Here is a 13,473-nt window from a genome sequence, read left to right on the forward strand (position 1 = left end):
TGATTCCGCTGGGGTATAAACAATAAATTTTTATGCTCATCTTATATTACTGGTTTTGACCATATCCTCTTTTACTGTAAATCTCTTATACTGATATTGTCTTCTACTGATAACTGTCCAGTTATATTGAAGGAGGCAGCGAGGGAAGTTAGAAAACCCTTAGCCATAATTATGAGAGCATCGTTATATTCAGGGGAGGTCTCCATGGACTGGAGATGTAAAAATGTATCCCCAATTCACAAAGGAGGTTCAAAGGGTGACAAAAGTAATTATAGACCTGATAGTTTAACTTCTGTTCCAGGGAAAATAATGGAGTCACTGGTTAAAGAAGCATTGCAAGATCATCTAGTCAAGACAGCAGTAATAATTCAGACAACATGGGTTTGCCAAGGGGAAGACTTGTCTGACCAATTTGATCGAATATTATGATGTGATCACAAAGGAACTGGATGCAGGGAATAACTTTGATATTATATATTTGGATCTTAGAAAGGCTTTTGAGACTGCTGCACAAATTGGAGCAATGTGGTATTGAAGGCAAATTGCTACTGTGGATAAAGGGATGGTTGAGTGGGAGGCAGCAGAGAGTGGTAATCAATGGACACTGCTCATCGTGGACTAATGTTACTACTGGAGTCCCCCAGGGTTCAGCGCTGGGCCCACTGTTGTTTTGTGTATTTATCAATGATATTGATGAAGGTATATCAGGCTTAATGTCCAAGTTTGCAGATGATACAAATATTAGTAGGGTTGTTAATGACAGTAAAGACAGTATGCTACTGCAACAGGATCTAGAAACGTTAGGCAGATGGGCCAAGAGGTGGCAACTGAAGTTTAACATTGACTAATGCAAAGTACTGCATATGGGTGGCAGTAACCCCCAAGAGAAACGTAATAACTGTGTGGTACTACACTCAAAGGAAGTTGGACAATGAAAAAGACCTGGGGGTAATTGTGCAGTCAGGTATGAAGTTCTCTGGAAAGTGCAGACGGGCTGCCAGAGTAGGTCATAGAGTTTTGTCAATGATATATAGGAATTTTGCTAGCAGTGACAGGGAGTGATTATTCCTTTGTATTAGGCAATAGTCAGGCCACAACTTGAGAAACCTTGAAAAACCTGCATACAGGTCTGGAGGCCTCATTTTTGGAAGGATGTAGAGTTGCTAGAATGAGTACAGAGAAGAGCAACAAAACTGGCCAAAGGAACAAAGGGGTGTGCCTACGAAGAAAGGCTTAAGTTCTGCTAGTTGCAGCATCTGAAGACTAGGCACTTGCGAGGCGATCTGATTGAGGTGTATAAGACCTTGAATGGTTTGAGCAGGCTCAGTGCTGATGGGATACTTCCCCTTGCTCAGACTAAGAATCTGAGGGGGGTTTGTTTTGGTAGTTGTTGGGGCATCGGCTTCTGTGGCCATATTGCACCTCCCAAGGTTTTTGCAGTACTTTGATCCAAGCCCGAGGCGGGAATCGAACCCGCGACCTTTGGGTTGCCGGGCAGGTACTTTACCCACTCGGCTAGCCCGGTCGGCCTCTGAGGGGGGGGGGGGGCATAGATTAAAATTGAGGAAAGACAGTTGTAGAATAGATGTGTGGAAGTTTGCCTTTACCCAGCGGGTAGTTGATTGCTGGAACAGACTTCCATCTGTTGTGGAAGTTGATAGTTTAAAGAAATTTATGGCTGAACAAGACAAATTCCAGTCAATATATGGGAAATTAAAATCCCTCATTATAACACTCTTTGATTTACTGGCCCACTCTATTTCCCTGAACAGTTTCTTATTATACTCATCAGAGTCATTAGGCCTATAGCACACTCCTACTCTCAATTTTGATCTCTCCATGCTTATGTCACACCAAACTGACTCGACACACTGCACTGTCCAGCGATGTCGACTGGCTTCACTTCCTTGGATTTTATGTGTTTCTTAACTAATAGCATAACCCCTCCTCCCTTCCTATCCTGTCTATCCTTTCTGTAGACATTGTACTCCCCAAATTCCAATTCTGCATTCCTTATATCTGTGTGACACCACGATATCCCAACAATATCCGCCTTTGATGCTTTGAGCAATACCTCAAATTCATCAAATTTATTTACCAAACTCCTAGTACTGGTGTACATGCAAGTATACATGCACCTGTTCTTTTTCTTAGCTACCCTAACACAACCCATGTGTTTACTTGTACCCCAATGACTCCCAGCAGTCTCTGAAATATCCTATCTGAAATGTTATTAATGGAGTCCCACAGGGTTCGGTGTTAGGTCCACTGTTGTTTTGTATATTAATGATATTGATGAAGGTATATCAGGCTTAATGTCGAAGTTTGCAGATGATACAAAGGTTGGCAGGGTTGTTAATGACAGTAATGGCAGTGTGCTACTGTAACAGGATCTAGATAATTTGGGCAGATGGGCTAAGAATTGGCAACTGAAGTTTAACCTTGACAAATGCAAAGTACTGCATATGGGTAGAAGTAACCCCAGAGAAACGTACCAACTGTGTGGTACTACACTTAAGGTGGTAGAAAATGAAAAAGACCTGGGAGTAATTGTGCAGTCAGATATGAAGTTTTCTGAGCAATGCAGACAGGCTGCCAGGCAGGTCATGGGGTTTTGTCAATGATATATAGGAATTTTGCTAGCAGGGAAAAGTAAGTGATTATCCCTCTATATAAGGCAATGGTCAGGCCACGCCTTGAGTACTGCGTACAGGTCTGGAGGCCTCATTTTAGGAAGGATGTTGAGTTACCTGAGCATGTACAGAGAAGGGCAACAAGATTGGTGAGGGGAATGAAGGGATCCTCTTACCAAGAGAGGTTTAAGTTCTGCAAATTGCAGTGGCTGGAGACTAGGCACCTGCGAGGTGATCTGATTGAGGTATATAAGGCCTTGAATGGGTTGAGCACGCTGAATTCTGATGGGATCCTTCAACTTGTTCAGATTACGAACCTAAGGGGTCATAAATTCAAATTAAGAAAAGATAGATGTAGATTAGATGTTCGGAAATTTGCCTTTAGCCAGCGGGTGGTTAATTGCTGGAACAAACTTCCATCTGTCGTTGTGGAAGTTGATAGGTTGAATAAATTTAAGGAGGAACTGGACAGGCATTTGAAAGGAATGGTGTGATTTTTTTTTTTTTTTTTGACTGAAGCTGCATAAGCTCATACACTTGCTTTCTTGCATCAAATGCCACTGCTACTACTACTACTACTACTACCTCTGCCAGTGGCTACTGTTAATTTATTAGTCCTTGTACCCCCCTACCTAGCAGTTTACCAACCCACCTAACACTGCCTCGATAGCATCAGTAATCTGTATACTTAATGTTTGTAAGCAACCTCTTCAAGTTCTCAAATATTTCTTTCAACTGCACAGAGTGTGAGCTACTGGAATTGACCCATATTTATTTCCATTGTGGGCAACACGCCTTTGAGACTCCTCTGTGATGATTCACTAAAAAGGCTCCACTGTGTAGTATTGTAGCTAATTCCTAAATAGTTCATTAGTAATTTATATTACTGCCAAAAACCATAGAATCATCCTCAGAAAAGTAGGGGACTGGTTCTCATTCTCTGTGTCTGTACCATGAAAAAAACATCCCATGTGCTAGAAGATTTTTTTAATTAACTCTACCATGACATGTTGCATTATGAAATCCAGACTTAACTCAAGGTGTTGTGCATTCCTTTGTTAAATCTCTTATCATATCATTAAGTTCATGCTGTGAAAACAGTTGAGGTCTGGACTCCCTGTCTCCAGGCGTGTAGTCTACAGTTTCATCTTCAGAAGCTTCACTTTCAGTACTCTGTGCTGCTACATTCTCCATTATAAGTGGAGGGCATTTAATCTGTAGATTGTTTCCATGTGGAACTGGTCTAATGGCAAATGGAATAATTGGATATACAATGCCCTTCTTACTCTTTGTATCTCTCAACATTACCTGTGCAAAAGTAACAATCATCACAGTGGTTTGTAGGTTTATGCCAAAATCACGGGAATTGCAAATGGCATAATCTTCTTTTTACTAATTTGCCGCAATCTAACAGGTTTGGCAAACTTTGTGAAGCCCATTGTTTATCTTGGTCACCAAGCTTCACTCCAAAATAAACACAATACACATATTTTACAAATTTTGTAATATATTGTCTTTGCTTAAGAACTACATAACGTCCTCAAATGTAATAAAATAAGTTCAGATTGTTCAAACACTTGTGTAAAGACAAAAGATCAACAAAATTTAATCAGCTGAGTGAAGTAACATAATTTTAATTAAATTTATTATGAAAATATGAAATTTTCTAACTTTTATGTACAGATAAACAATAAAGATGTTTACTTTATATTTTATAAATACTGGTATTAAACATTCTTTAAGACATGATTAATTACAGAAGTTTATTTTCTTAATTAGCATGGATTTCTTGATCTTCTTCAATTGTTGATTAATGCTAAAATCCCATATAGCAATTTTGAATCTATAAGCAATGAACATTTAACAATAGGAGATAATGAGGCAGAACAAGACATACCTACAGGTAAATAGACACAGATATGTCGTTTGACCTTTTTTGTGTTTTGTTTTTGATAATAATAATAAAATAATCTGTTACTCCGAAATTTTAAAAAGATAAGAAAATAAATGCATGTATACAGGGTGTCTCAAAAATATCGGTACAAACATTTAGGGGAGGTAGGTAACATCTAAAGGAATGCGAATTGCACAGGAACCCATAACCGGAAACATCACCGTAAGTCGGTAGACGGCGCTGTTCATTAGTTCGCGAGAGGGAAAATTTCTGGTTTACTCATTCAAGCAGTAGTCGCTGCATGAAGAGCATGCATCGATATACGAACTGTGAGCTGGCGGACATGCACCTAGTGTATGGATTAGCAGAGGGCAATGGACAAGCTGCTCAACTAATTTATGGAGAACGCTTCCCAGACAGACATGTACCAGACCACTGTTTGTTTGCATGTGTGCATCAAAATTTGTGCGATTATTGGTCATTTAGAGGTAACAGGAGTAGTGGGGGCAGACCACGTTCTATGAGAACTCCTGCCATGGAAGAAAGTGTGTTGAATGCCGTCCAGAATAATCCTACTACCAGCACACGTACCGTTGCCTCTGTCTTAGGGGTGTCTCGTTGCAGTGTACAGTGTGTCTGGCATGACGATTCCTTACACCCCTTTCATCTCCAAAGGGTTCAGTTACTGCTCCCCCAGAATCATCCTGCATGTGTGGCTTTTGCACAGTGATTTCTCCAAGAAAGTGTTCAAGACTTGTATTTTCCAGCTTATGTTTTGTTCATGGATGAGGCTTATTTCACTCAGGAAATTTATTCAATCAGCACAATGCTCATGTGTGGGCTCACAACAACCCACATGGTGTGTGCCCCCATGCGGCACAACATCGCTTCGGAATAAATGTTTGGGCAGGTATGGTCGGTGACTGCTTAGTCGGCCCATACTTGTTACCATCCTGCATGAACTCTGCTAAATATTGGATCTTTCTTGAACAAGTTCTACCAGGGTTACTTGACGATGTTCCAGCAAATGTGAGATGCAACATTTGGTTTCAACATGACGGGGTGCCTGCCCATTATGGAAGGTGTGTTCGTGACCATTTGAACAGGCGTTTTGGGTGTCGATGGATTGGCCATGGTGGACCCATTGCCTGGCTCCCACGCTCACCTGATTTATCGAGCCTTGATTTCTTTCTGTGGGGGGCCCTCAAATCTATCGTGTATGAATCGCCTGTGGAAATGGAAATGGATCTCGTGGCAAGACTTGTCTGCGCTGCTGCTGCTGGCAAAGGAACTCCAGGTGTGTTCGATTGTGTCCGGCAATCCATGCTGCGTCGGTGTCACGTATGCATCGCGTCTCATGGTGGAACCTTCGAGCATCTGTCATAACATCATGAAATGCATCCATCTCATACTCCATTGTTAATATTATGTCAAATAAATGTTTGCCACTAATTACTGTCTTATGTCATTTCTGCTTCTTGTGCTTCTGTTACTACTTTTTTTTGTGACGTTTCCGGTTATGGGTTCCTATGCGATTCACATTCCTTTAGATGTTACCTACCTCGCCTAAACGTTTGTACCAATATTTTTGAGACACCCTGTTTATCACCCTTATTCAAAACACACACACACAGTGGACAGAAATCATGGGATACCTACCTAGTAATGGGTTGGTACACCTTTTGCTCAGGTGAGGGCAGTCACGTGGTGAGGCAGTGAGTCCATTAGTTTACGAAAGCATTCCACAGGTATTTCCATCCATGCTTGCTGCACCACTGTCCATAATTCTTTCGCATTCCTGGGTGGAGGATCCAAAGTTTGAACAGACTTTTCCACAGCATCCCAAAGATGCTCCACATGGTTCGTGTCTGGTGAACAGGGAGTCCTTCCATGGTGGTAAAATCTGCGTAATGCTCTTTGAACCATGTTCTAGTCACCATGGCTCTCTGGGGAGGCACATTGTCCTGCTGGAAGAGTCCATTGCCCTGTGGGTGCACAATGACCATGAAGGAATGCATATGGTCTGCAAGAATGGACACATAACCTGGACCATTCAGAGATGCATCTAGACGTAACAGAGGTCCCAATGTGTGCCATTTGAAAACACTTCAGACCATTACCTACCATCCACCTGCCTGAACAGTTCCTTGTTACCATAATGGGGTGCATAGCTTTGTGCGGTTTCTGCCAGATATGCACCTGCCTTTCGGTCGAAATAACTGGAAACAGGGCTCATTGGACCAGGAGCCCCATCTCCAATCATCCAAAGTCCAGTGCCAATGTTCTTTCACCCAGTTGAGGCATAGAGTCCTGTGTTGTAGCATTAGCAATGGAATTCTGGTGGGTTGGCTGCTCCATAACCTGTTGTGGCTAATGATCACCTGATGGTCTTGGTGGAGACATTTCTGGCACCTGAAGTTGGCAGTGATTTGTGCCACTGTCTCTCTCTCTGTCTCTCCAGTTGGCTGAAACAATGCGAGACAGACATCGACAACCATATTCATCCAGCACCTTTCTCCGCCCACAGTGCAGTCCACGATGAAACGTTATTCCAGAAATGGTGTATTTCCAATACCCTCTTGATACTGTTGAATGGGGATAGTACAATTTCTGTATCACTTCTGCAATAGTGACCATGCATTGGGCACCCACTATCATCCATCTTTTAAAGTCAGTTAACTCACAATGATTATCCATACTGACATTGTATTACTGTCTATGTGAATGCAGTGATGCAGAGTACCTATATACCTGCCAAGCGGTGGGCTCATCGACTAGCGAGAGGGGTGACAGCGATACATTGCCCAGGAACGGGATATCTAATGAATTCTGGCCTTTCAGTGTATATATATATATATATCTTTTATGTTTCAACATCAAAGGTGATAATGAGTATTTTACATATTATATTTTATGAATATAATCATCTTCATAATGATTACATATATTCAGGGCTCTAGTGGAGGATATATGCTATGCACCCTCTGGATTTTTTTAGGCAAATAGCGTATACTTTTTGGTTTTTGAAAGATTTGAAAAATTAGATATTATTAAAATATATAACATTTATGACATTCATTAATAACATTCTTAGAGTATGCCTTCTGCTAATTTTATGACTATAGCTGTATATATTATTAAATCATTGGATCATTAATATTTTTCACATTCTTTCACCCTTCAGCACCTTCCTTTCTTATGCTTCCATTTTCCTTTCTCAGCTTAGCATCCTGTGCAATGAAAACTTGAACTGAGTATTCTGACATATAAAATTTTCTATTTATTATTATTTTACTTATACACACACAAAAGCTAAAACACAATGATACCTACTATAGTGTGTTGGGCCACCTTTTCCCATAATAATTGCTTGCATGCAGTGTGACATTGACTCCATAATACCACGGAAAATGGCTTCAGATATTCCATACCAGCTGGACAGAAGAATTCCCTGGAGCCAGGTACTGGCATGGACTGACAAATGTTATGTTCCACGGCATCCCACAAATCTTCGATGGTATTGATGTTGGGGGAATTTGGAGGCCAGGGGAACACACAAAATGTATTTGGACCATTCCTGCACAGTGCATGTTATGTAGCATTGAGACATTTCCTTGTTGAAAGAGTGCAGTGCTAGCTGGATACACAGTCACTGTGTAGGACAAAACTTGGTTTGAAACAATGCTGAGGTACGATCTGGCAGTGAGGGTATTTTCAATAGGAATGAAAGGACCCAGTGATGTTCATGAAAACATCCCCCCGTCTAAACCACAATACCACTGTTGCCAGCTGTTTTCATCCAAATGTGAAATCTGGTTTCAGCTGCTCATTTGCTCACCATTGAATATGTACACAGGCTGTAGTGAAGGGTATACACCATATACCCTCTGGAATTTCTTTGGTGAATAGCGTATACCGTCTCGTTTTTGAAAGACTTGAAAGAATAAATATTATTAAAATATTTACTGAAAATTAAAAAATAAATTTATTTATATATATATATATATTTATTTTATGTTGTTTGGTTTTTTTTTAAGAGCATTAGCAACTAAGGCCATATTGCTCCGGGCAGTAGTCATTCCCTGACCTTTCCGCATCCTCCGTATTTGGTGGTGACGGGCTCGAACCCCGGTCTAATCAAGAAGAGTGTGCTACGCACTGCTGCTCCTTCCCACCTGGCTATGGAGGCGCCCTATTATTTATTTTATATTTATATATATATTTATAAGTAAGCAAATTTGACCTATACACAGGGTTGTTAAAATAAAATTATAACAGGGTTGTTAAAATTAAAGTATCCCTATGTAGAGGGCTCTGGAGCAAGTTCTAAGGCACGTACTGAAGAGAAATTTGGACAACAGGTACAATAAAGAATGCACTCACCATTTATTGGAAAAAAAAATTAGTTACAAAATACAAAATTTGTCACTATATGGTGCTGTGCAATACGAATCACTTGAACAGCACTACAGTTGTTTCATGTGTCCTCCATTTTGGTCAACAACAGTTTCCATTCGAAGAACAGCATTTTCTACAGCAGAATGTAACATGTCAACTGGAATAGCCAGCACATGACGTCTAATGCTGTCCTTCAGCATTAGACCTGATTCAGATCTGCCAGAGTTTGACATCCTTCCCGATACACCTGGTTCTTCAAAAAACCCCACAACAAGAAGTTGCATGGGGTGATGTCTGGTGATCAGGGTGGCCGAGATGTCTGGAAACAACGACTGATAACCCGTTCATCTATAAAGTGTTGCCTCAGCAATCTTTGGACACAACGGTGGATGTGGGATGGTGCACCATCTTGCATGAATATGGTATCCTGAAGGCACCCATATTGTTGCAGCTCTGGTATTGCGAAATTTCCCAACTTTTCATAATATCTCTGTCCAGCGGTGGAACAGGTGCAGGGTCCAGTCAGTGTTACTTGTTCAAAAAAAAAAAGGCTCAATCATGAATGTGGCCATAAATCCACACCACACTGTCACTTTTGGAGAATGCAATGGGACCTGTTGGATGACTCGAGGGTTTTCTGTTGCCCAAATGTGACGTGGCAGTTGTGCATATTCACTTGTCCATTTAAACAGAAGTGGGCTTCATCACTCCAAAGGATGTTCCATGGCCAAGTGATGTCCACTGTCATTGGCACCAGAACTAAAGTGCGTATGTGAAACGAATATCTGCATCACCATGCTTTAGCTGCTGTAGCATGTGCATCTTGTAAGGATAGTACCACAACACCTGATGCATTACTAGCCTTACAGTGTAATATGGCATGTCCACTTTACAAGAAACAGCTGGCACACTTGTGCTACCACATGGAGATTAACTTCATAAATCCACAACAGCCATAGTCACATCTTCAACATGAGAGGAGTCCACTTGTTTTCAACCCCTACCAGGTTGAACACAAGATGTCCTGTCGCTTCAAATTTCACAGTCATTTTGCAGATAGCACAAACAGTCATAGGTCCCCGTCTTATTGTGCTTCTGATGCCGGAATTCTCTGATAGCCACAGCTGCATTGTTGCTGTTTTGATAGTACAGTTTCATTAATAGCATCTTTTCCTCCAATGATGTTGGCATTGCTGCTGTAGTGCAGGCAAATATCTACTGTATAATTTTGAAGAGACTGCTTTGCTTTTATACAGTAGAGCTGACAATGGTGGCAATAACTTACGATTATGCAAATAACGGTGGCAATAATGGTGGCAATAACTTACAATTATGCAAATAACGTAAGTTATTTGCATAATTGTAACTAATAATAATAATAAGATAGTTACATGCCACACAGTGACAAATTTTGTAACTAATTTTTTTTTTTCCAATAAATGGTGAGTGCATTCTTTATTGTACCTGTTGTTCAAATTTATGTTCAGTATGAGCCTCAGAACTCGCTCTAGAGGCCTCTACATAGGGATACTTTAATTATAACAACCCTGTATATATACGCCGGTATACACTATATACCCTGTGGAATTCAATTAATAAGCCTGATAGGCATCTCTGTAGCCAGGTGGGCAGGAGCAGCTGTGCGTAGCACATGCTTCTTGATTAGACCTGGGGTTTGAGCCCGTGACCACCAAATACGGAGGATGCGGAAAGGTCAGGGAATGACCACCGCATTTCCCCGGAGAAATATGGCCTTAGTTGCTAGTGCTCCTAAAAAAAAAAAACACACAACCAAATAAGCCTGATATGCACAGTATACTCTCTGCTTTTTGTAAAATTAATAGAGTATACCTACTGCTAAATTTATGACTACAGCACTGTATACACCCATTTATTGGCATGATGGAACTGGAATCTTGATTCATCAGATCAGGCATTTTCTTTTCCGGTTGTACAATGTCCACAGCCAGTGGTCCTGTGCCCACTGTAGGTGGAGGTGTCAATGACAGTCAGTTAACATGAGCCCATGAAGAGGTCACCTACTCCATAGTCCTATCTGAAAGAGTATCTGCTGGATGACTACTTAGAAACATTTTTCTGTATGTCCTGGTTTAAGTCTGACATTAATTGAGAGATCATGAGCTGTGAGCAGACATCACATGCCAACTGTTGTTAACCTCAGCTGTTGGACAGTGGTGGTCCCAGCACATTGTGTGCTCCTCTTTGGATCATTGCCACTGTTCCTTCATCCCTCAGCCTGTGTTTGCCGAAATGCTGGCCCTGCCGTCCTAGTGCTGCAAATCATTCGCCATTCAAATTCCATCAGGTCTTTCCCTTTCTCCATTGTACAGGCATTATATTGTCAAACTGACAGGCATTAACTACCTCTGCATCAGTATATATGCTGCTACTGTCAGTGCCATCCCTCCTAAGTGCTGTGAGTTGCCTTCACCTGTGAAGAGGGTGATCACAATGGATGGTTTTGAATGGTTCAAAGCCTTGAATGGTTTGAGCAGACTCAGTGCTGACAGGATACTTCCGCTTGCTCAGATTAAGAACCTGAGGGGGCATAGATTCAAATTGAGGAAAGACAGTTGTAGAATTGATGTGCGGAAGTTTTCCTTTAGCCAGCGGGTGGTTGATTGCTAGAACAGACTTCCATCTTTTATTGTGGAAATTGATAGCTTAAATAAATTTAAGGCTGAACTAGACAAACATTTGGAGTGACCATATGGGTGAAATGGGAAGGGTTTTTTTAATTTTTTTGGCTGATGCTGTATAAGCTTGCTTTCTTGCATCATATGCCTATGCTAATGCAAAATCATAACTGACTTGTTTCCAAATCTTCAGTTTAATTTTCTGCCAATACCAAAGCTCGCAACAATTGTAAAGCAGTTATTAATTAGTTCAAAATAGATTTTGAACAGGCTAAGAGTAGAACACTTGCTTCTTGTCCAAATAATAGCCGAGCATTCTGGTGTCTTGCCAAAGCTATTGCTGCAACTTTTGCCCACCTCTGTCAAAACCAGATAGTTCTATTGCCACTTCAGCCAAGGATAAAGCTGACCTGCTACAGTATGGATTCTGTCAGTGTCAATCAAATGGTAATATTCTGGCTTATGTTATCCATCTGTGGACAAATTCAATGGAAAAGTTTCCATTGAATTTGTCAAGAGCAACTGCTTGGTGAAACTCAAGAAGTTTCTCTTGACATTTCAAAAGCCTTTGAATGTGTTTGACATAAAGTTTCTAAATAAGTTTCCATCTTATGACTTTCCAACCCTTTTTTTCTTTGGGTATCCAGTTTTCCCTCTGACCATTCACTGCAGGTAATGGTAGCTGGCTGTCTGTCTGTCTTCTAATTTCCCCACCAATTCTGGTATTCCCCAAGGTTCAGTTCTTTCTCCCACTCTTTTCCTTTTGTATATTAATGACCTTTTTCCATTGACTGGAAATCCTGTCTATAGTTTTACTGATTATAGCACATTGCATTCCACCTTTCAGTTTGAGAAATTTTGCGGTGCTCAAACAGTTCAACTCCTTGAATATCCAATGCCAATTCCTTGAATGCTGATCTCCTGGTAATTTTCCAGTGGGGCAAGAATAACTAGGTTGATTTCAATCCTTCTAAAATTCAGTGCTGTCTTATATCTCACAAAAAAGGGATTCTTCTGCTCCTATGCTTATCTTCGGTGACACTCCAATTTCTAGGCAAGATCATATATCTCTACTGGAGATTACACTGGCTTATAATGTCTCTCTTGGCATAAGCACATTACTAATATTGCTTCCTCTGTATCTAAAAAAACTGGATTTTCTCATTTGCTCTTGGCATTACGTTTCTTCCAAACAGCACATTACTAATATTGCACATTGTTAAGCACATTACTAATACTGCTCTCTGTACAAATTACAAATTCTCCCTACCGTGGAATATTGTTCCCACATCTGGGGCAGTGTCTCTAAAACGTCTCTCAGGCTTCTAGATTCCTTCCAAAAGAGAGCAGTTATGTTAATTATTGACTCATCTCTAACAGTCTCTCCATTCCCTATCTCATAGACATTCTGTTTCTGCTGTATGCCTTTTCTGTAGATACTTCGATGGGCACTGTTCTTCTGAATTGGCTTCTATAATTCCCACCCTTTCTTTCAAAGCAGTCCGAACATGTGCCGCAACTAGTCAACATCCTTTTACTGTCTGAACTCACAGAACCAACTTTTCTGGAACAACATTCCTACATGTGTCTTTCCTAAAAATTACAATCTACAGAAGTTCAAGTCTAATGTCTACAAATATCTTCTTTCAACTTCTCTACCGCCAACCCATGCATTGTACTAAGTACTATAGGTTCTAATACCTCTTGTGTTTCCGGTTTTCAAAAAAAAAAAAAAAAAAAAAAAAAAAAACCACCCCTCTGAATCCGGGGATGCTCTCATAATTATGACCAAAGAGTTGCTTACCTCTCTTGTTGATTCTTTTAATATTATGAGCTATATTCCATCAGTCCCAGGCACCTTATTTACTTTTACCTTTAACAATTTCCATTC

The 13,473-nt window shown here is 40.6% G+C and overlaps 1 protein-coding gene across 1 annotated transcript in view; it reads left to right on the forward strand.

The window, feature by feature from the left end:
• LOC150077410 (cytochrome P450 3A24-like) overlaps positions 1 to 13,473 on the forward strand; it is a 330,473-nt gene that overhangs the window by 146,436 nt on the left and 170,564 nt on the right. Inside the window, exon 7 of the mRNA XM_090385893.1 lies at positions 4,413 to 4,536. Coding sequence (XP_090242019.1) covers positions 4,413 to 4,536 — 124 coding nt within the window. The remainder of the gene's footprint in view (positions 1 to 4,412; positions 4,537 to 13,473) is intronic.

The sequence above is a fragment of the Mastigoproctus giganteus genome, chromosome 12 (assembly GCF_048544385.1).
Source record: "Mastigoproctus giganteus isolate SK-2022 chromosome 12, ASM4854438v1, whole genome shotgun sequence".
Classification (NCBI taxonomy): Eukaryota; Metazoa; Arthropoda; class Arachnida; order Uropygi; family Thelyphonidae; genus Mastigoproctus; species Mastigoproctus giganteus.